The 23,174-nt window shown below is 35.5% G+C and overlaps 2 protein-coding genes across 4 annotated transcripts in view; one reads left to right on the top strand and one right to left on the bottom strand.

Annotated features, from left to right (window-relative positions):
* Positions 1-39: 39 nt before the first annotated feature.
* On the bottom strand, positions 40-8,449 carry LOC106159356 (alpha-enolase). Its single transcript, XM_086995653.1, has 14 exons — positions 8,315-8,449; positions 6,280-6,387; positions 5,691-5,786; positions 5,448-5,506; positions 5,171-5,240; positions 4,887-4,954; positions 4,461-4,602; positions 4,095-4,184; positions 3,653-3,709; positions 3,193-3,338; positions 2,651-2,790; positions 2,286-2,402; positions 1,789-1,897; positions 40-1,508 (listed from the first exon to the last, which is right to left on the bottom strand). The coding sequence occupies exons 1-14, from the start codon at positions 8,373-8,375 to the stop codon at positions 1,383-1,385; spliced, it is 1,389 nt and encodes a 462-aa protein (XP_086851779.1). The 5' UTR covers positions 8,376-8,449; the 3' UTR covers positions 40-1,382.
* A 306-nt stretch (positions 8,450-8,755) lies between these two features.
* Positions 8,756-23,174, top strand: part of LOC106159350 (H(+)/Cl(-) exchange transporter 6) — a 50,634-nt gene continuing 36,215 nt past the window's right edge. The window contains exons 1-20 of one of the 3 annotated variants that reach the window (XM_086995646.1): positions 8,756-8,922; positions 10,048-10,119; positions 10,543-10,617; positions 10,944-11,012; positions 11,595-11,661; positions 12,305-12,411; positions 13,551-13,677; positions 14,035-14,161; positions 14,767-14,813; positions 15,281-15,366; positions 15,719-15,832; positions 16,098-16,264; positions 16,546-16,633; positions 16,962-17,103; positions 17,686-17,839; positions 18,171-18,330; positions 18,659-18,765; positions 19,224-19,413; positions 19,592-19,716; positions 22,069-22,258. In XM_086995646.1, the coding sequence (XP_086851772.1) occupies positions 8,842-8,922; positions 10,048-10,119; positions 10,543-10,617; positions 10,944-11,012; positions 11,595-11,661; positions 12,305-12,411; positions 13,551-13,677; positions 14,035-14,161; positions 14,767-14,813; positions 15,281-15,366; positions 15,719-15,832; positions 16,098-16,264; positions 16,546-16,633; positions 16,962-17,103; positions 17,686-17,839; positions 18,171-18,330; positions 18,659-18,765; positions 19,224-19,413; positions 19,592-19,716; positions 22,069-22,258 (2,295 nt within the window). In that variant the 5' untranslated portion in view covers positions 8,756-8,841. Of the gene's footprint in view, positions 8,923-10,047; positions 10,120-10,542; positions 10,618-10,941; positions 11,013-11,594; positions 11,675-12,304; positions 12,412-13,550; positions 13,678-14,034; positions 14,162-14,766; positions 14,814-15,280; positions 15,367-15,718; positions 15,833-16,097; positions 16,265-16,545; positions 16,634-16,961; positions 17,104-17,685; positions 17,840-18,170; positions 18,331-18,658; positions 18,766-19,223; positions 19,414-19,591; positions 19,717-20,624; positions 22,044-22,068; positions 22,259-23,174 lie in introns of those variants that run through there. The other 2 variants (XM_086995648.1, XM_086995647.1) reach the window with 2 other exon arrangements.

Here is a 23,174-nt window from a genome sequence, read left to right as displayed (position 1 = left end):
GCAGTGAACCCAAGGTGGGAAGAGCAACTTGAAAACAACTGTGTTAAAAACATTTTATTCATTTTCATTTCCCTCCAGGAATTTAACAGCACAGCACAACATTCAGTGAGGCATTGTTGACAGAATCCATGGCACCCCATGTAAACAAACAGTTACTAATGGTAACTAAAATACTCCTATCACTGTGATCATAATAACTCAATCTAAGGAACAATTCTTCTAAACCTGCCAGTCCTTTCTTCTACTACATATGTATGAAAGTAACAAAATGATTATGTCATTTGCAAGGTTCTAAACACCAAGTATAAAGCTTAAATGCCTAATTAATCTTTTCTTCAGATAAACTTAATTTGAACACAGCAAAGCACCATAAACTAGAACATGCAACTTCTCCTTGCTACAACAATATTACCACACACTTATGAGGAAGGAAAAAGCAAACTCTGTTACAACTGTCTTTGGTTAATAACAAAAGGACATGTAAAGAGAAATGTTAGCAGCCACAGCATATTTTAATGAGAACAAATTAAGTTGATTCTTTGGCTTTACATCCAAAAGATTTACCGTTTTACCTCGAAGATGAAGTCCACCAATCAACTGGTGATTATAGTTCAGTTTGTGATAACCAAGACAAAAGTAGTAACATATGACCAGATGTTGATCAGAAGTTCATGCTAATTTGATCTGGAACTAACAGTAGTGCATTTAGGTCATCCTCATTATGCTAAACCAGCTGTAATAGTTTAATAACCTAGATACAAGTATACAGGTCAATGACATTGATAAATATTAAAGCCACTGACCTTAATATATGTATGATATACAAATATCAGTCAGTGACCTAGATACTGGTAAATAGAGGTCAATAGAAGTCATTAAGCAGTCTTACGCCGTAACTATCTCAAGCCAAGCACCACATCCCAATATTCAAGTGTTCTTTTCTTTGTCCACTTATCTCTTTTTTTGTCCACTTATCTCTTTTTTTTCCCACTTAAAACCTGTCTGTGAGTGCGGTAGGTACTATTAAATTTAACCAGTCTGTAAGAGTTGAACTTGTGACTATCTTCATATGTAAACTTACAATAATAAGAACTTGATAAAGCTTGTGAGGGAAGCAGAGGTCCTCCTCTCACAGTACATATACCTAACAAATATATTTTGCCCCATAATGATAACAACAGTAATATCAAGATAACATTGTCTCTTCAATTAAGTTGTTCTATGTGTTATAATGAAACTGGGTGTTAAGGAGTTGATAATAACAAGTGGAGAGAGAGTGAAATCGTTCTTCCTATTAACATTCATACACTGTAAATATACTGTAGTAGCACAGTACTTTAAGTCCTTCTCAGGTATGTTACAATGATGACTATACAGAAAGCCTATGCATTGGGTTTTCTGTAGCTCCTGCCAGCGTATTTGGCATCGGCGCCAAGTTCCTCCTCGATTCTCAACAACTGGTTGTACTTGGCCAAGCGCTCTGAACGGCATGGAGCACCAGTCTTGATCTGAAATGAGTGCAGGTTTATCACAAATGAGCCGTGTTGTTGAGTCTCTAAGTAAGGAATAATTCTATTTTATGATTCAGAATTGTTAGGTTAAAGTTGAAACGATTCTCAAAACTTGTCAAGCTGACCGTCACAGCATTCCATTAAGAAATGTGAACAGATGAAACAAACAACAGGTTAATCTAATATGTGGAACTATCATATATGAAAAATTTATAACTATCAAAACTGAGATCCAATAAAACTATTTTCACATCAAATTTAAGAGATGGCGACATACCTGTCCAGCGCAAAGTCCCACTACCAGGTCAGCAATGAAGGTGTCCTCTGTTTCCCCACTGCGATGTGACACCATGACGCCCCAACCATTAGCCTGGGACATCTTACAACTGAAACCAAAGATTTCATAGAATATAGATAATTTCTTTTCCTTCTATCTGTAATTATTTATTCAAATTTAAGATGTTCTTTGAATAATGGCTATAAATTCTCATGTTTCATATCACGACGCCTCACGATGAATAACTGGCCTGAGACATCAAAAACAGTGATAAAATAAAGAATATTTTTTCTTTTTTTTTTTTTACTTTTATTTAACTTTTATCCTATGCATAATATCTTACAAGTATCAAAAGGTAGCCCTATATTACAGAATTGCCTACCCCTGGAGAACTGTGTGCAGATGCGTGTGTGTACGTCCGTATGTTTTTTTTTTTTTTGTGCATTTGTGCGTGTAAGCAACGCAATTTGTTCCTAATATTGCCCGACTGTACTTACGCCTCAATGGACTCTGTGACTGACCCAATCTGATTGACCTTCAGTAATAGAGCGTTACAAGCCTTGTCCTCAATGGCTTTCTTGATACGCTTGGGGTTAGTCACCAACAGATCATCTCTGCAATAACAAAAGTCAAAATGTTTGCTTTAATTCAAAAACAAAAAAAAAAAAAAAAAACAAAATTTAGTTGAAAATATATATGCAGATATACTGTGAGTATATTTTAAAAAAATGCTCAAAGTTCCTAGAATCCCAGGCCCTTAATGATTCTCGGTGCTGAATGGCTTTATGTACATAGCACTGACATGTTTGTTAATTGCAACTTATTAAGAAATAATTAGATATTATCACTATGATCACATTACCCAACAAGCTGGATGTTGGTGCCAGCGTTCATTTTGGCCCAAGCTGCCCAGTCGTCCTGATCAAAGGCATCCTCGATGGACTCAATGGGATAGTTGGTGGTGAAGTCTGTGTACAGGGCGTTCAGCTGGTCCGAAGTCAGCTGGAAAAATGGTCAGGGATGATTTGTTATTAGAAAAAATTCAATGAAAATGAAGTAAAACATTTCAGTACATACACTTGTACCCGTGTTCAGACTATTCACTAAATTTGACTGGTTGCTGTGCTGAAAAACAGAGTTTTAAGTTTAAAAGAAGCACATTTGATTTGATGTCTGTTCAGATTCATCATTTTACAGTAAAAATACATCCGATTTCTTTGGTGCTAGCAACGCTAATATTACTAAACTTTAGTGTACAACAGAGGTCTAATTCTGATGCAAGGTTAATTCCAAGTCTTTAGTGCATCTCAATTACACAAATACTATTCACAGTTAATAAACTGTCACAGTAACTGAATTGTTTAAATCTACATGATCATAATTTTAACACAGTACAGCACATACCCACTTGCTCTTGTCAGAGTTGGGGTTCTTAAAGTCCAGATCATACTTCCCATCCTTGTAGAACTCAGAGGCGGCTACGTCCATGCCGATGACCACCTTGCCAGTGTAGCCAGCTAGCTCAATGGCTGTCTTCAGGAGCTCCAGACCTGGGGGAGAGCGAGGGAACAAGTGGTAAAATATATCAATTTTCATTTTAAAAAAACAGCATCTTTGGAACTTGATAGCAGTTGTGTTTGTGCAAAATTGTATGCGGCCGTTTTCTTGGGTGTAAGGGAAGAGTGAAACCCAAGGCAGACTACACTGGAAGAAGCATGCTGAGGCCTTTGTCCAACAGTGGAACACTTTAGGCTCTGAATGGTGATGATGAAAGGGAAGAGTTATAGAAAAATATATGTGAGCTTTTTTGTAAATAAATTGGTTCTTGCTGCCTCCTGTAAAACCCAGAGAGCCCCTGACTCACCTTCTTTGTTATCTTGGATGTTTGGTGCAAAGCCACCCTCGTCACCAACATTGCAAGCTGAAAAATAAGACATTTTGACAAAAGTGTTACATAAAACAGAGAAAATGTACATAATGTCATTCATTCAGTCATTCTTCCCACTTGATATTCAAATTCCATGTCATCTCTCAGCACATGATATGAAGACTGAGCATTCCCAATTTCTGATTGACAAAGTATTGCAATGTGTTTCCATTCTTTCAACTATACCTTTTTGTTCAGTTGAGGTATATGTGGTGGCATGGGCAACAAAAACAAAACAGAATCCCCCCTCCCTCCCCAAACAACCTCCTTTTTAGTCAGAATCTCTCCTTCCATCCAACCCCATACGTACACATACTGTATAAAACCATTGCCATGAGACAAGTTAATATATAATTAATTAATGCTGGCTCATGCTTACCATCTTGTCCATACTTCTTCTTGATGACACTCTTGAGATGGTGATAGATCTCACTGCCCATACGCAAAGCCTCAGAGAAGCTGGAAGCACCTGAAGATACAAAAATATGTTAGATGTGACAGTGCGCTAGATGTGACAGTGCGCTAGATGTGACAGTGTGTTAGATGTGACAATATATCAGATGCCACAATGCATTAGATATGGCAATGACTAGGTTTTAACTGTATGTCAGAAGTAACAGTTTGAGGTGTGATAGATGACCAAGTATTTTAACTATTATGTTATGGCATGTCTTATAGATGGGCTAAAAAACTTCAAAAATCATGTCATAAGGGCTTTTAAATAGGGAGGAAAACAAACAATTACCTGAAGGCAGCAGCATAAACTCCTGCATGGCCAGGTTGTTACCAGCGTGACTTCCGCCATTAATGACATTGAATGCTGGGACTGGAAGGATCACATTCTTGTTTCCCGCAAGATCAGCAAGATGACGGTACAAGGGAACGCCCTATACATCACAGATTAAATGTTGTCATTACAGATGTGATTAACTAAAATTTCCTTCAAAATCTGCACACAGTTTTACTGTTTCAAGATCAAAAATAACAGAAAAATTAAGAGTTGCAACTAAAAAACTTATTAAATTTTGAACATTCCATGCTATCGAACAAATTCACCGGTGATTTTCAGCATAACACTGTTGTGTACTAGGGTCATCTATCAAAAAGAGTTAACATGATATTAAAATTTGGATCTCTGTTGATTTTATATTTTTGGAACTCATCTATGTACCTTCTTTGCTGCACCTGCCTTGCACACAGCCAGAGAAACACCTAGGATGGCATTAGCGCCGAGCTTGGCTAAAGAAATTGCATTATTTATCAGTCCCATATTTTACAAAATAGCCTTTATGAAAATACTGCAAAACAATGCTCAACTAAAGGACATAAAATGTATTTGTTATGGCATTTTTTTAAAATGATGAAGTAATTAAGGTACGTAGCGCATCTTTAGCTTCAAGGGTGTAAAATGACATAGTAATCAAAATATAATTTCTTCTTTTCTGGCTTCCTTACATTTATTATCTGTGCCATCCAGTTCCATCATAAACTTGTCCACCTCTGTCTGGTTGGTGACATCAAGGTTCTGAAAATATTTAATGACTTTTTAGCAAGAATGTTAACTTGGCATTATTATACTGAGATGGAGAGAGAAAGAAAGAGAGAAAGAGAGAGACAGAGTGAGAGAGTGAAAGAGATATAATTTATAAAAAGAAAACATGTTCTTAAGTATAAAAATGTACGTGGTAACGTATACTGCTTATAATGCTTATATATCAAATTCAGTGTGTACCTTAGCAATCAGAGCAGGAGCAATGATGCTGTTAACATTGTTCACAGCTTTGCTTACACCTGAAAATAACATTACAAATATCAATATTCAATAAAAAAAAAATTTTGTTTTTTCTCTTGGTATTCACAGCAAAAATTAATGGTAAAAAATTTATTACTATAATTATTTTTTAATTTGACAGAGCACATAATTAATTAATCATAACAAAACCTTAAACATGAGCACAGATTTAACAGTTATTACCTTTTCCATGGTATTGTTTTGGGTCTTTATCACGCAGTTCCAAAGCTTCATGGACACCAGTTGACGCTCCACTGGGCACTGCTGCCCTGAACAGGCCTACAGTAAAACATACACATGTATTCTATTTCTCAAAAAAAAATATATATATAAATAAATAAAATAATAATAATAATAATAATAAATAATAATAAAATTAAATAAAATAAATATATAAATAAAAACTGTAAATATTCTTTGGTTATCTGATATCAGTGACTACCACAGTTATGAGGAATATGAAAACTAATTAACTGCATATTTTTTCATCTGCACATAAACCTTCTCATTTAATAATAATCAAAACATTTTTTTTTTCAAAATCATTACTGTTTTTTTCTAAACATCAAAAATAAATAGAAAGTATTGATATTTCAGAACTTGAATCAATTCTAGATGATGCTCTGACACATTTTCACCAACCCCCTACATTTGTGACCAGGCCTAGGTGTACATTGATGTCATTTTCTCTTATTCAATACTGCACAAGTATGAACTCCTCATTTCAGTATGTAAATGAAACATTTTTTCTTAAGAGTCAGGAATTGCTTACCATGGCTAGTGGTGACATCTACCTCCACTGTGGGGTTGCCACGACTGTCAAAGATCTGGCGAGCATGGACCTTAGTGATGGACATCTTGGAGATTAAGCTGGTGAAAACTGGGGCAGAAAATAAATATAAAACACATTTATTTCAACGGGTTATAGCCCTCCTCAAGCTTTATATTCTGTACTATAGTTGGAAGTGCATTAAATTTTATAATATAATCAGGGATAGGAGGAGACTTAAAAACCCTTATGACTACAACAGGGCCAAGGTCACTTCCGGGAGGGAAAGTTTCCTGTAATCTGTTTATTGTAAGAAAATTATACAGCTATCGACAGTAGCCACCACCTATGATTACGTGAACTTAAAAAAAAAGATAAAAAATAACACTTATAAGACTGGGGGAAATAGCATAAGTGCCAAATATATGAACAATACAAGTTTGCCATGGCAAACAATTTTGCATGAACTAAGTAAAACTAAATAGTGCTTGACCTGTCAGATAATATTTCACCCAGTGTCTGGCAGTCAAACAATGAGACCTGTCTTATGCCGAGATATCAATTTACATGGACCAAAACAAGAAACCTGCTATAGTGAGGCACCTATGAAATATTGTGTTCCAGCTCACATATCCATGTCTGCAAATCATTACCTGTCAGTGCTGTCTGGCAATGAGCACCTGTACACACCTGTACACACCTGTACAGGTAGACAGAAGTATACACCTGAACACTGCTGTACATCTACCTTGAAAAGGTTGCACATACACAGTGCATAGACTGGTGATTGTATTATATTGAGCCAGTCATATAAAATCTTGTTTCCTGGTCTGATTGTGTGATACAGGAAGTAAAGTATATATATATTGTATTATATTGGGCCAGTCATATAAAATCTTGTTTCCTGGTCTGATTGTGTGATACAGGAAGTCAAGTGTGTGTATATATATATATATATATATATATATATATATATATATTGTATTATATTGGGCCAGTCATATAAAATCTTGTTTCCTGGTCTGATTGTATGATACAGGAAGTAAAGTGTGTATATATATATATATATATATATATATATATATATATATATATATATATATATATATATTTATTTACTAAATATTTACAAACATACATATACATGTATAAAGCCTGAGCATTAAATGCGTATTCTACTGATGCTACCTCTCTGGAATCATGACTTTCTTAAAATTAAGGTAAAATTCCAACCATTTTGCACCATTCAAAAAGTGAACTTTAATTTCATGTACCTTTCCAAATAAATAACTTTCTAATTCACTAAAATGATTTTTTTTCATATACATGAAATATTCCACGCTGAAATTCAGCTCATGCTGGACATGCAGTCAAATCTACTTGCCTATTGTCAGTTAGCTTCCAGACTCATTTACCTTACTAGTATAATACCTGACAGACAACATGATTTCCACAATATCCTTGTCATAAGGAGTGACTGAGTTGGCTGAACTTCCTGCCATGACTCAATTCACTCAGCACATGTGGCAGGTTTATAGAAAAAGTGCAAGAGTGAAGATATTAAAGATTCTTTAGACACATTATACTGCAACTCACTGCGGGATCTTTGGATCAGTACTATTTGTACCTTCTGGACTGTTAGTTAGGACCTTTGTTAATGGCATTGTTAAAATAAAGGTCAAATACTAAATTATGCGAAACTGTAATAATGTTTATTTAGAGAGATCATATAAAAACTAATAACACCACATACAGACTTGTTTGAAGGATTGCAGATGTGTCCTACTTGGGCAAAAGAGAAAAAATACTGTCATTTTAATAATAAAAACGTGGAGCTTGTCACATGAGGAGAAAAAAGGAGATCAGACCAAGGTCGAAAAACATACATCCTTGCATAAAAACTAAGAAAACACAAAAAGTTCGAAATAACATTTCCCTAAGTTGGAACACAGTATGGACGAACACTATGCAAGCTGATATTACTGAATAAAGTTTTAATTTTCTCATGAGTTTAAGATATTTAAGGAGTAATACTTACCGGCAAAATGACCTTGTAGCTGTCTGCAAACGATATGGCGACTGTGACCCCCGAAGGTCATTTTCACTCTGAGGTCAGAGAAGCAGCTGGCTAAAGCCAAGAGGCAGTCATATTAGAACCAGAGCCAGCTGTCATCCCAGGATATGTACTTTATCATCTGAATACTTCTTGGAATATGGATTAGAACTAAGCAACTTTTTGTCATATTTGAAAAACAGTATTCTAAAAAAAATATATCATTAATTGTGACAAAGCACTTATAAACCAATTTGCTGTCATCACAATCATGCAAGGATAAGCTCGTGATCGGAATCCCCCTACATTTTAAACTTGATAGTGAGTCATTAATTGAAGATTTGCTGAGTGAAACTACGTAAGATGATTTAAAAGCAATAAGAATAAAGAACAGGACATGTGAAATATAACTATGAAGGACCTGCCTAATCAGTCTGGCCTGAAATGACATATTCCGCCATATTGAGACCTGACGTAACTTATCTCCGGACTTCAGTCAGTAGTATAGAATTATGGCCACCTCTCGTTGTGGGTGTTGTTGTCCCTTCCGAAGAAATAGACACTATTCTCGCTTCGATTGTGACGACGAAGAGGTGAGTTGAAGCTCATATAAACAGTTGAAGATATCTTCTTATGAAGTCATATTTCAAAAATGTCACCAGCTTTTTCAAACATGCCGAATTTTTTACTACATTAAAAGCGTCTGCTAATTTCAAGCGTACTAAATCCTCGTGATGATACTGATACGGGTGGTTTTAAATATTACACAACAGACGTTGGTTCCTAGCCACTTCTGTGCCCGTGTGGATTTTGCTTTATAATTTACCAATCTTGAATCACAAGACATCATTTTTCATAAGAAGGAAGTGTTTCTTTTAGTTTAAAAATTATATTCACACAGTGCTTATCTGCTTGACTGCTTATCAACAGTACATGTTTCATCTAACACGGAAGGAAAACGTGTTGGCATTTATAGCTTTAATCGTACTTTTTGTACCCTTTTATGACCTAACGCTTATCATAGTTGAACAGTACATTTATTATGCCTACTGCATGAATTGTCATACATTTTTAGTTTCTTTAAAGTGTTGATTAAAAAAAGGAGGAAATTGTTGTCATAAAGATATTTGAAGTGAAAGTGAAAGTTAGTAGTCTGGAAAGTTGCCCTTTTTTTTTTTGGACTGTAGCAAGTCTAATAAATGTCAAGGGCAGAGCTTGTTACGATATAGTCATATGAGTTACATATGCACTATTAAGTCATATTATGTAGTACCTACTGATAATAGCATTATATCTATATCAGGTATTATCTGCAGAAAGCCGATAATATATCCCCACTGTAAACTTTATTTATCTGACTTCTAACCTTTTGTATTCTGAGTTAAATTTGATCAAAATAACTGTCTGTGGCTGATGCTGATGGCCATGCGTTTTTCTATCCCATTGTTTCAAATGTTATGTTAGAATTATTTCTTCTTCTTTCCATTTTATTCTTGTGTAATGACCTTTAAAAAAGTAAATAAATGGTCAATAAAATAATCAAAAACCTGTGGTGAAGGGTCATAACACCAATCATGAAAAAAAAACCAACATATTGTAACATATTTCACCTGGAAATTTATTGAAGTGTTTTTGTTTTTTATATGCATTATTTAATATATTCAATTTTTTGTGTGTACTTTTGACAGTTTTACTGCCTTTTTGTGCTTTATTTGCAGACCCCACTCTTGTCCAGCGGGGAGTCGGACCACCACGGGGATGTGCAATCAAGTAGCAATAAAGATTATGAAGTGAATACAATCTTTTGCCTCTTTTGAGAACTATAATTTTTTCACAGATATGTATACATGTAGTTATTTGATTATAGTTGAAAATGATATTTGATTATAGTTGAAAATTTTTCATGAACACATTTGGATAGTTTTATTTCTTGAGAACGATACAGTAGGCTTGGAATGAATGATTTATGTATTTTTAGTATTTTTGAGAAATAATATACATTTTTTTCTGATAAAAGATAATATATTTTGAATTATTAATACTTGACATTTGGATTTTATGTCTTAAAAATATATATTTAAATTTTAAAATGAAAAATGGCTATTCCCCATCAGGCAAGTCTGATTTTTTGCATTTTAATTATTTTTTGTTTTTTAATTATTGAGGAATTTATGTTCTGTTTATTTTTATGTGTCATGTTGCTCTGCTTCTAGAGTCTGGATTATAATGATAAGCTTGTACGCAACCTTCCCTTCGACTTGCTACTACAGGAACATGAAAGGGACAAGGTAACACTTCTGAAATTCTAATACCTTTAAGATTCCAAATATTTTCACAATGTTTGTTGATGGTACATTTCAACTTTAAGAAGCTCCCACCATCTTGGATTTTTTTTACTCTTGTCCTACAACCAAAGTTATTATGTTGAAAAAAGTTTTAACTTATTGAATTGTTGTACAATTGGTTTATCAAAATACATTATCCATTTGCGTTAATTTTTTAAATTCAATATAAACTCTGGTTTCACTTGTTTGAGTGAAGAAACATTATTATTATCATTATTTATTTATTTATTTATTTATTTATTTATTTATTTATTTATTTATGTTTGCAGCATTTCTGGATCAAGCAGGAGATTATGAAATGGGTGGTCACCTTTATGATAGGAGCAGGAACAGGCATAGTAAGTGGGTACTAGTAAAGGCACTTTCATGATGTGGAATGGTCTACCAAATTTTATTAGAAAAACAGAAGACTTTGACAATTTTAAATCTCTTTTAAAGACCCACATTTTTAATTCTGTCTATATCTCTTAGATTTTATTTAAATATTTATATGTTTTTTAATAAGATTGATTTTTAGTAGTGTAAATTTTAAATGGTTTCCAATGAGAGTTTATGATTAAAATATTGTAGTCATTTTAATGATTTTAGTATATTAGCCATTATTGTAAGGCGCCTTGAGATAGAATGTAAGGCGCCATATAAGAATCTTATTATTATTATTATTATTATGATATGTGTGCCTTGTTTAGCCACTGAATTTTTCTTCAACAAATTTTGAGAGTAAAATTTAACAGTCAGTTATTTAAATAATATAACTTAATTGGTATATGCATTATAATCAAACTTTTCCTCTTCAGTGTTCAATTTTTTTTTTTTTTTTTTTTTTTTTTTTTTTTTTTTTGCTTGACTTAAATGACATAATGTGTATTTCACTCGACAGTGTGTGTAACTTAATGCCTTTGGTTTTCATTTCTTTTCAGATTGCCTTTTTAATAGACTTCATAGTGGGAAAGCTGTCTGAATTAAAGTTTATGGTGGTTGAAAAATGTATCCATAAATGGTAAATTATTTAGTGTGAAATTTGAGGTTTTTAGGGCTTTTTGGTTTTGATTTTGTAAGGGTCTTATCAGTCAGAGTTTTGGAGTTTTTTTTATTGTTACAGTGTGATTTTTGGTTGAGAAAAATGGTAGGATTGTTTTATTTGACTTTGCACTATTGTAACCTTTATTTCTTTATCTAATTTGCATTGTTGTTGATGCTTTAAAGAATCTTTAAGGTATTTTAAATTTCTTGCCTTTAAGTTGAATCTTGCAGTGGTTTTTCAATCAATTGTTCATATGTTTTTATTGACTTCTAAAGGATCTACATATTAATGAGGTCACTAAGTTCTCATTTCTCCTCCATCACAGATATAAAATTGGTGCAAGTCACTGGCTTTTGTTCAGAATCCAAAATCTTGATTACATGAATTGTAACAGAACTGATAAATTTTATTTTCCAAAATTAATTTTTATAAGTTAGTCTATTCACAGTATTGATTAAAACAGTTAGTAAGTCCATTTCCCCATGATTTAGAATTGAGAACCTTGTAAAATAGTACGTACATGTAGATGCCTTTGTATACTGATACAAGTTTCGACACTCACATGTTTGCTGTGTTCTTTGTTCACCTTAACTGAGTGTTAATAAGCCATTAATGAGTGTTCAACAGAAGGATGTCTGGCTATTTCTCTTCTCTATCTACTGGCCTTCAATGTAGGTTTTGTCCTCATAGCTGCCGTACTCACTGTAATAGAGGTAAGGTGTGGTCATTATTCGATCTTTTCAATGGGTAAAAATCATCAAACTTTCAGATACATTATTTTATAATCACAAAAATTATATCTTTGTATTTCTGTATGGAATTTGTGGTGCTTTTACTACATAGAGGACAACTTTTGAGTAGCTTGGTTTTTAATTTTGTTGCAAATACTGAATTAGACATGTTCTAATTTTAAAAAAATTATGACTATAAAATATGGTATCTGAAAAATTCACACAACCCCTCCCTGTTGAAAAGGTCGAGTTATAATTATCATTGTATGGTAGGGCTGGGTAACATGCTATATGTATATGCATATGCACATGTGTCAGTAAACATGTGAACAAATGGCATTCACACGCACATATACAGCAAACAGCACAATGAACACAATGAACAATGAATATACAGCACAATGAACACAATGAACAATGAATATACAGCACAATGAACACAATGAGCAATGAATATACAGCACAATGAACACAATGAACAATGAATATACAGCACAATGAACACAATGAACAATGAATATACAGCACAATGAACAATGAATATACAGCACAATGAACACAATGAACAATGAATGTACAGCACAATGAACCCTAACAGCCAAACTCAAATCCTGTGCTCACTGGCACCTACATGCAGGCAGACAAGCATACGTACGTGTACACCCACATGCATACTCCCACATACATGACAAAAATACAGGGAATCCTGATAAACCACCAGTGCATTCAATTCAATTCAATTATATGCCAACATGAACACATGCACACAAATATTTGAGTAATTTTCTTGGATTATTCACTGTAGAACCTGTTCAGTATGGGCAGACTTAAATATGCTATTTATTTTATTTATTTTATTTTTACTTTTTTTGTGTGTGTGTGTGTGTTTGTACGTGTGTGTGACATGTAGTCATAGTGATACAGATGTACATGACTAGATATAATATTTTCACATACAGTCTTGTACAAAAGTGTCTGGAGGTAAAATTGAAATCTAAGACTAAGAAAAATAAAATATTAAACATATTCAAATTCTTAAATTTACAAAAAAAAGATGTAGACCAATTTTGTTATTTTTCTATTGAGCAAAATTAAAAACTTTTATTATTATTATTATTCAGCCAATAGCTGCAGGCTCGGGTATCCCAGAGATCAAGTGTTATTTAAATGGGATCAAGATGCCGAGGGTGGCCAGGATGAAGACACTGGTGTCTAAGGCAGTCGGAGTGCTCTTCAGTGTGGCTGGAGGTAGGTGGTCTGGTCAGTGTAGCTGGAGGTATGCTTAAACCACGGCTAGTGCGTAGAACAAAAGACCCGGCTGTACTGTATTCGACATACAAGCACATCATGAGTGTGTTCCACGGTCTGTTGCACTCCCGTTACTCGCTGGTGTAGTAGCCAATCAGAGGCCATGGTTTAAGCCAGATGCAGCACTCATCGCGGAGCTGTACGTGAAAATTACTGGCTTGCGGCTCGACAATACACTTGTAATATTTCATGTACAGCTCCGCGACTCGTATTGTAGAGCTCACTTGTCAGCTAGAATGAATTAAAGGTCCAATAATGAAATCAATCAAAAAAAAATAAATAAACTTTATATTCCAGGTCTGTTTGTTGGCAAGGAAGGTCCTATGATCCACAGTGGTGCTATACTTGGTGCTGGAATCCCCATGTTAAGCAGTACCACCTGTAAATGTGTGGACTGCAGATATAAACACTTCAGAACTGACAGGTACTTCTGAGTTCTTAAAACTGTGCCCAACTGCTTACATGCATGCACGTGCCTTTATGAAAACACTTGCACACACACACACACACACACACACACACACACACACACACACACACACACACACACATTCTTGTGTTCACGTATCAACATACACATGCACGTATTCATACCAATACTTCAAGACTGACAGGTACATGTGTTTCTTTTTAGTTTTCAAATTGTTCTCTAAACTACAATTTCACACGCACGCATGCATGCACGCACGCACGCACACATTCACAATGTGCTCTGAACATACTACACAAACCTGTATATAATTGTTAATTAGATTGCTATAATAACACTATACAATGTATTTCTCATGCTTGTCACTAGTGTCTTAGTAATTAAATAGTGTTCTTCTTAGGAGAGAGGAGATACATGTATAAGATAAGATTTTGTTGTTTTCTCATTTACCTTACTCAATGCATGCACAGATGCCTGTTTGGATATTTTGTATTTAAGTATTTATAATAGTAAATATGTCACACAATTGTTTGCATTCTACTCAGTTATAATATATTATATTTGGCATGTTTTAAAAGTATGTATTAAAATTATTACAGAGATAAAAGAGATTTTGTGTCATCAGGAGCAGCAGCAGGTGTGGCAGGTCAGGACACATTACAATGTACCTACTGGCTTCAGGGGCGGATCCAGAGACATTTTCTGACAGTCTTCCAAATTATCTTTGTTGATCCATCCTCCATTTTGACCGTCTTCCGACAGAAAACATTAGATACCCGTCAATGTAAACTTGAAAATCTGACCGTCTTCCTCTTCCGGCAGAAAACATTAGATACCCGTCAATGTAAACTTGAAAATCTGACCGTCTTCCGGAAGACCCAGAAGATGGCCTAAATCCGCCCCTGGGCTTATATGGATAAAATAAATTGAAATTATAGTTTTGTCATATTAGAATTGATGGATTTTAAAGAATTCTTTTTCTCTTTTTTTATTTCTTCCTGCTTCCTTTTTTCTTTACTCTTTTTTTTTTTTTTTTTTTTTTTGTAACAGATTTCCCTTGCTTTAATCATAAACTTAATGGAATATTTTCACCACGCCAGTTTTTCTCTTCAGCTGCATTTGGGGCGCCCGTGGGAGGGGTGCTCTTCAGTCTGGAGGAAGGATCCTCATTCTGGAACCAGAGTCTCACTTGGCGATCTGTGAGTGATTTTTTAAAAAGTTTTTTATATCATGAGTTTAACTGGGCCTCTGCCTACGAGGTTGATTGATTTTCATGAAGTTGATGTGTCACGTCTTAATAAAAATACTACAACAGTGAGTGAAACACTTGTACTTGATAAAGATACAGTATTTTTCAGGCTGTAAGTGCATCTGCCAGGTGCTGTATGTAACAGTTATGTTTGCCCATATGATTTTAAATCTTTCATGACCTGAAAGCCATTTGTACATGTATAATGAAATGAATAATATTTTTCTAAATATAAGTTAATGTAATTTTACAGAATTTGTCCAAACTGGCAATATTGCACTGAGAATTTTTGTCTGTTTCAGTTTTTTTGTGCAATGTCAGCTACATACACCCTGAATTTTTTCCGCTCTGGTGTTGACTCAAATCAGTGGGGATACTTCTTCCTGCCGGGACTGGTCAACTTTGGGGTTTTTAAGGTAGACATTGGTTATTTTACCTTTAAATATTATTTGACTGCCTTATCTTGCTTTTATAAAAATATATTGCAACTTTTTGTGACATCAAAATTATATAGTACCCGGTATGTCATATTAGGCAAACGTGCTTGAAAACATGCACATGCACCCACCCACACACACACACACACACATACGCACACATGCACATGCACATACACACGGGACACAGAAAATTAATCTCCTACTTGTTACATGTATCTTATTTTGATTATTTTAATCTCAGTGCAAGACAGGTGATGAGAACTGCTTTCTTTGGACAACGCCAGATCTTCTCGTGTTTCTTATCATGGCTGTTGTTGGTGGCCTCTTGGGGGCGCTGTTCAACCGTATCAACCAATCCCTGACTGAGCAGAGGATGCAGTCTGTGCAGCAGAGAGGCAAAAAGGCCAAGTGAGATCAAATATTTTGATTGAAAGTCTATGCAGAAAGACTATTAAAAATTATGATATAAAGATTAATGTCGAGTCCAATCCTTTTGATTTTTGTGCTGGAATTTATCTTCAGCCATTACAGAGTTGTATATAATTTTTATGATTTTATACATTATCATAAGTGTTGAGTAAGAAGTTTGTACTAGACAAATATATAAAATATTCCTCCTGTTAATTGTAGACTGTTCCCTTCAGTAATAGAATATTTCCCTCAGTAAATTTATTGCTTGATCTCCCAAGGATCCTGGAAGCTCTGCTGGTGGCCAGTGTCACCACGACCTTGACCTTTATAGCCGCCATGACACTAGGAACGTGCAGTCAAATTATGGTGAGAATTTCAGATAGAGATTGTAAGTTGAGAGGCTGTTTTGTGGTAAATGTATGATAAGGCAAATAATTAAGTCTAGGTCATAATTTGGCTCTCAGTATATCCTTGGAGAGAGAAAACCATATACATTAAATTATGAAGGGATAGAGAATTAATTAGCTGTCCATTGAACCCTCTATTCTCACCTTCCTACTTAATTTAAGTTAAAGTGTGCCACACCTGATGTGATATATTATATTAGGTATGTCCCAGTTTCTGTATCACCTCTCGGATTATAGTCTAAGAGAATGTCTTTATATAAAACACTGTTTTATTGTACCATTTCTAGATTCCTATCGCCACCAATAGCACTAACAGTGGCAGTGAGGGGGTCAGGAAGTTTTTCTGCCCAGACGGAATGTACAATGACATGGCCACGCTGTTCTTTAATTCAGAGGAGATTGCAATCAAGCAGCTTTTTCATCAAGATGGTAAGAGGGCCGGTACACTTGCACCCACCTAGCACGCACACATACACACATGCACACACACACACACACACACGTACAGGTACACACACACACACACACACACACATATACACATACACATACACACACACGCACACACACACACACTTATTACATTTTTTTCATCCCACTTCGAATTTGTAACAATTAATATGGGAGCTTTGTTCTTCAAGAAGTACAAGATTGTTGTCAAGACATAAGACATGTGTGCAAGATAGCATGGCCCATAGGAGCAGGATTAATTCTTTGAAAACACAAAAGAGCTAACTTCTATGGGCCATAATGTATGGTAGTTGAGAGCAGTTTTGTCACTGTGTTAAGAAGTTAGTATACAACGTGTATGCGTGCATGTATACAACAAGTATGTGTGCATTGATAGTGGTTTTTCTACTCTGTAAAGCTCTGTTTGAAGTTAATATGTAATAAATCTTTGTTTTATCAGCTTTGACATTTGTATTGACCTTTAAAGATAATGTGTATTATTGCCTTGATATTACAATTTCAATTGATTTTGTAATCCGTCTTTTTCATCTCTCTCTCCAGGACGTTTTGGCATTTCAACTTTGGGGATCTTCTTTATCTTCTTTTTCTTCCTGGCGTGTTGGACGTATGGCGTGGGGGTGCCCAGTGGTCTGTTTGTTCCCTCACTGCTGTGTGGGGCCTGCTATGGGAGACTTGTAGCTACTGTCCTGGTAGAGTAAGTAGCACTGGATACATTGGTGCCTTTTGAATTAGGTATTTAATTATGGTAATAATAATAATGATAATAATAATAATAATTTTATTATGTTGGTTTTATGAATTATTCATAGAAGAGGAAGCAGTGCTGAAAATGGCTAATTCTTGCATTGAATGTAAATATTTCACTTTAATGAAATCAAAATTTTCAAACTTAAACACCCACAAAAAAAAAAAAAAGAAAGAAAGAAAGAAAGCAGAAAAAAAGAACAAAACCAGTGCCTCTGTAGGTTATCTTAAAGATAAACATTACCTAGCAATGAATTCTGTCTTTTTTTTTTATTTTTCAGTTATTTCGAATTTGAACACTCCCACCTTGGCACCTTTGCCTTGGTGGGTGCTGCAGCTTTTCTGGGCGGTGTTGTACGCATGACAATCAGTCTGACTGTTATCATTATAGAAGCCACCAATGAGATTCAGTACAGCCTGCCCATAATGTTGGTCCTTATGGTAAGTAAAGTGTATACTGAAGGGGTTGATAGTCACTGAAGACAAATACTGAAACTGTTTTTTTTTTTTTTTCTCTCAGGTGAGGAATGAGAAAGTGAAGTAGATTTAATCATGTTTAAGTTTACTATTAATTTTATCATCAAAATTTTTAGTCACAAGAGAATTGGTTGTGTGCTAAACCTATTACTACTCTATACCAAAATTTGAGTTATTTGATGTTTTCACTTTGATTTCAAGACCCTTGATATAAATTTCACTTTCATTTCAATCCCTTGGATTCATTTTCCTTTTCTACCATTCATTGGCCACAATTTGATATACATTTCAGGTTGCCAAATGGGTTGGGGACTTGTTCAATGAAGGACTGTATGACATTCATATAGAACTGAAGCATATCCCACTGTTACACTGGGAGCCACCTACTGGCCTTGACAGGTGAGTGGAACATGTGACCTACCAGTAAGTTGTGTTAACACACAGCTTAGGCTGGCCCAACTTGGTTTAACATCAGTCTTCTGAGCTGAGATTTAATCTGTTTCTACCGTCTTGGTGCGTGTAGTAGACAGAGAGACCATTAGTGGTTTAGTGGCATCACTACATCTACCCTTAGGCTCTGTTCTCACAACTTTTAGATCGATCTATCACCGCGGGGAGTCTCACTAGATTACTGTCAGATAATCCCCCTTAAGTGTCCGTCCCCGCCTACTACAAGCTTTAAGGGGTAATTAACTTTCGTGTCCGCCCGGCTGACAGCTATTTAGCGTGAACCCCCAGGGAGTTAGGTCGATCCAATGTAGGTCGATCTAATCTATGAGAATGGGGTGTTACATATATTATATCTACATCCATGTACATAATTATGTATTATTCTCATTATATTATCTATATCACAGAGTGGCTGCGACTTCTGTCATGTCCACAGACCTTGTCTACATCTACCCTCACACGCGGCTGCAGTCCATCATCAACATCCTGAGAACCACGGCACACAACTGTTTCCCCGTGGTGACCCTGGACACGGCCAAGGATGTGACAGACAGCCAGCAGAGGACAACACTGGGGAGACAGAACCTGGAGTTTAGGGTACTGCAAATGTGTTTTTTTAGCTTGATGTTAAGACTTGTGCTAGGAGCTGTTTGGTTACGTATGTATCAGTCTGTCTGTCTTTCTGTTTGATTTTGAGTTTATCTGTGTCTGTGTAGTTGTTTTTTTTTTACATAATTTTAAAAATCACATTATCATTTGTTGACAATATTTTCAGGTAAGAAGCACAGTGACAAGAGAAAAGGAATATGAAAAACGCATGAGTCACAGGCATCAGCAGTTCACAAGACTTACTTTGCCGTCATCCTTCAGCTCCCTGAGACAGAGGCCAAGGTCCTACAGGTGAGAGAGAGACTGACTGGTGGAGAGAGAGAGAGAGAGAGAGAGAGAGAGAGAGAGAGAGAGAGAGAGAGAGAGAGAGAGAGAGAGACTGATGGAGAGAGAGAGAGAGAGAGAGAGAGAGAGAGAGAGACTGGTGGAGAGAGAGAGAGAGAGAGAGAGAGACAGAGAGAGAGAGAGAGAGAGAGAGAGAGAAGAGAGAGAGAGAGAGAGAGAGAGAGAGAGAGAGCAGGGGCTGATCCAGAGATATTTTCTGACAGTCTTCCAAATAATCTTTGTCGATCCATCCATTTTTTGACCGTCTTCCGACAGAAAAAATTAAATACCCGTCAATTTAAACATGAAAATCTGACCGTCTTCCGGAAGACCCAGAAGACGGCTTCAATCTATGAGAGAGTATGTGTGTGGGAGAGAGAGAGAGAGAGAGACAGAAAGAGAGAGGAGGGGGCAGTATGGTAAAGTAGAGAGAGAGATAATGTGTGGGAGAGTTAAGAAAAAATAATGAGAAACATCACATGGTATACTTCAATGATCCAGTTTGGACTTGCTGACTTTGAGCTTCATGCTTTGAGAGACTGACAATTTTTTAGGTTAAAATAGCATGGCTGTTATTTACAGAGTCACCTACATGGAGTACCATAATGATCGATTGGTATCTTAACATCAGTAAACCAAACTTGTGATAAACTTGTGAAAAGGAGAACCTTAAAGCCCATAGCTGTTGCATAAGTACAGTTTAGGACCTAGCTGTCATAATGAATGGGTGCAGACTGGATCATTGAGTGTACCACTCCATGATAAAAAGGGGTTAATGTATCAGTGCAAAAGTTTACTAGGCATCAAGTTCTTGTATTTTTACACATGTATTTGTATCATAGATATTCTACACTCTATTTTCTGTACTATTTCAGCCCACCGGGCTCCGCTAGTCATCAGTAAGGCCATCACCCTGTCACTGTCTAGTTTGTTAATTTTATTTCTTACCCATTTCTTGTTAAAATTGAAAATCCGTCTTTTTATATACATATCATAGTGCTTGCTGAACCTACAGAGAAAATGTGTGTCTGCAGTTACTTACACTTAATACTCAATACTTAGATGTATGTATGTATGCATAAATGCGAATGCCTTCATGTGCAAACATGCATGCACTTTTGTTAGCATCCTTTGCTGCAAAAAAATAAATAAATAAATAAAACTGCAGAAATGTAATTAGTACGTGTACATGCAAAATTGCTGTCTGCATGTTTACACGAATAAAAGCTTATTCTAGGTAGTGTTCAGGATCATAGATTTTTGTTTTTGTGTTTCTTTTCACTTGTGAGTATTATGCATTCACACAATATTTACCACCACGCATACACATATATATTTGTGCACACACATGCAAAACACACACACACACACTTTAAATAAAATTGTACATTTCCTTGCCTATAAGATTAGTCCAAAGCTTTGACACTTTCCTTACACAAAGCTATTTAACTCACTGAAGAAAGTTTTAGCATTTTTCAAACTCCTATCAGCTTTAAATTTATTTTAAACCCAATAGTTTCCTTGCATATAAAGTTTCATAAGCTTTATGTATTGGTTTTCAGATTCAAAAACAAGTGACTGGTTCATTATATTAGACTGTTTTATTTTATCAGCTTTTGTATGTACAGTTCTTTTAGTTTTTGTTTTTGTTTCACTGCTTCTGACATCAAAGTTTAATGCTTATGTCATGCCTCCAGCCCAGTTATTGCCCCGTCTTCTTGATTTTCTTTAATTTAGGTTAATCATTATGCATGTTATTATTACTATAATACTTTGGTTACTGTCACATTTTCATAAACAAGCATATGTTTTATTTTATTTTATATTTGTCTTGATCTTTGAATATTTGAATTCATCACTCAGAGATATCTTAAAGACAACTTTACAAAGCACCTTCTGGACTGAATATTGCCATTTGAAAAGAAAGACTGCATTCACAATGAGTTGAGCCATCGCTCTATGGCGGACGTACATGAAAGAAAAATCACCTAATCTTTTAATAGTCTCTCCGCCTCTCACACGCCTCCCCACGCGTCGTCCCTGCGGGGGTACAGTCATTAAATCTCGGCTCCATTGGGACGACACATGGGGAGGCGTGTGAGAGGCGGAGAGACTATTAAAAGATTAGGCGTTTTTTCTTTCATGTATGTCCGCCATATTTAGTTCTTGGATTTGTAGAGCCATGGCTCAATTTTTAACTCGTTGTGAATGCGGTCAAAGAGAAGCCTTTATTATTTTAAACATCTTGAAACTTGTATGTAAACTTTGCATGACATCACACCTGCTCCCTTTTATCTATACTTTTGTTTTTGGTTACAGTAGCCACGAAACTGTGACAAGAGCCCGGTCAAGCGAGGATAGTTTTGCCCCTTTTGACTTCACTTATGACGACACCCTGGAAGAAATCATAGACAAACAAATCCCATCCCTAAGGTTCCATGGGATCATTAGAAGGGATGAACTGGTAGCCCTGATCAAGAATAGGATATACTACTTTGAAAGTAACTTGGTGAGTGAAAAGTATTTGAACACAGCTTCCTAGAAGTTTTCTGTCACTTCAGTTTACAGCTGGTGTCAATTATTGACATTTTTATTTTTATAGTTCCAGCATTCAGATGTCTGTGTGTCTAAATGGGGTTGGGTTGGAGGAGGGGCATGACTGCTTTCATGGTGGTTTTGGAGAAACCTTTGGAAAAGTGGTCAAGTTTTCATTTTCAGATAATAATGAAGGTAAACAATGTAATTTATCCAAATCGAATTGGTGAGATGCACTGGAAAACATTGAACATTGCAGAATTTTTACACAAGTGGTTATTGTTTAAAGATAGGTGGCTCTATACATCAGTAGGATCCCTACCCTTGGTGGAATTCTTTTGATATAAACTGAAACAATTTTTTGTGATTCAGGGCTTGGAAAAAGGGATTTAGAGCCAGGGTTTTGAAACTTCAAATTCATTTTTTCACTGGGACAGACTGTCTGGACTCTGTATGCTGTATATGATAAAAATATTTTAAAAAATGACATCCAAAATATGAGTGCAAAAGATAGCTTGGTAGCTGTCTGACTAACCCCCTGCTTAAATTTGTATTTAGAAGATATGATCCATTTTCTGCTTTGTATCCAGTGATTGTGTTCAGGTGTCTGTATGTTGACAGCCAACTACTGAAATGTGTTAGATGAGATTTCAATATTGTGTTTTGTGAATTGTGAGAGCTAAATACATATGCGCATTGGTATAAGATATTGTGTTGTTGATGTCATGAAAAAATGTAGTCATCAAGAAAAATCTGTTCAGTTCTGTTTTGAAATTTATATCCTCAAATCCACCCCCCCCCTCCACTTCCTGGAGTTATGCTATATTGTTGAAAACTGTGGAGGGCTGGGGGGGGAGGGGAGGCGGAGATATATGCACTCCTAGGCCCTC

The sequence above is a fragment of the Lingula anatina genome, chromosome 9 (assembly GCF_051362555.1).
Source record: "Lingula anatina isolate TDL-2025a chromosome 9, LinAna3.0, whole genome shotgun sequence".
NCBI classification, from domain to species: Eukaryota; Metazoa; Brachiopoda; class Lingulata; order Lingulida; family Lingulidae; genus Lingula; species Lingula anatina.
This window is presented reverse-complemented; position numbering and strand designations above follow the sequence as displayed.

Coding starts and splice junctions, on each gene's coding strand:
- LOC106159356 (XM_086995653.1), bottom strand. CDS start 8,375: ATGACCTTCGGGGGTCACAGTCGCCATATCGTTTGCAGACAGCTACAA. Junction 1,898..2,285: donor GTCACAGAGTCCATTGAGGC/GTAAGTACAGTC, acceptor CTTTGGTTTCAG/TTGTAAGATGTCCCAGGCTA. Junction 1,509..1,788: donor TGGGACTTTGCGCTGGACAG/GTATGTCGCCAT, acceptor CACTCATTTCAG/ATCAAGACTGGTGCTCCATG.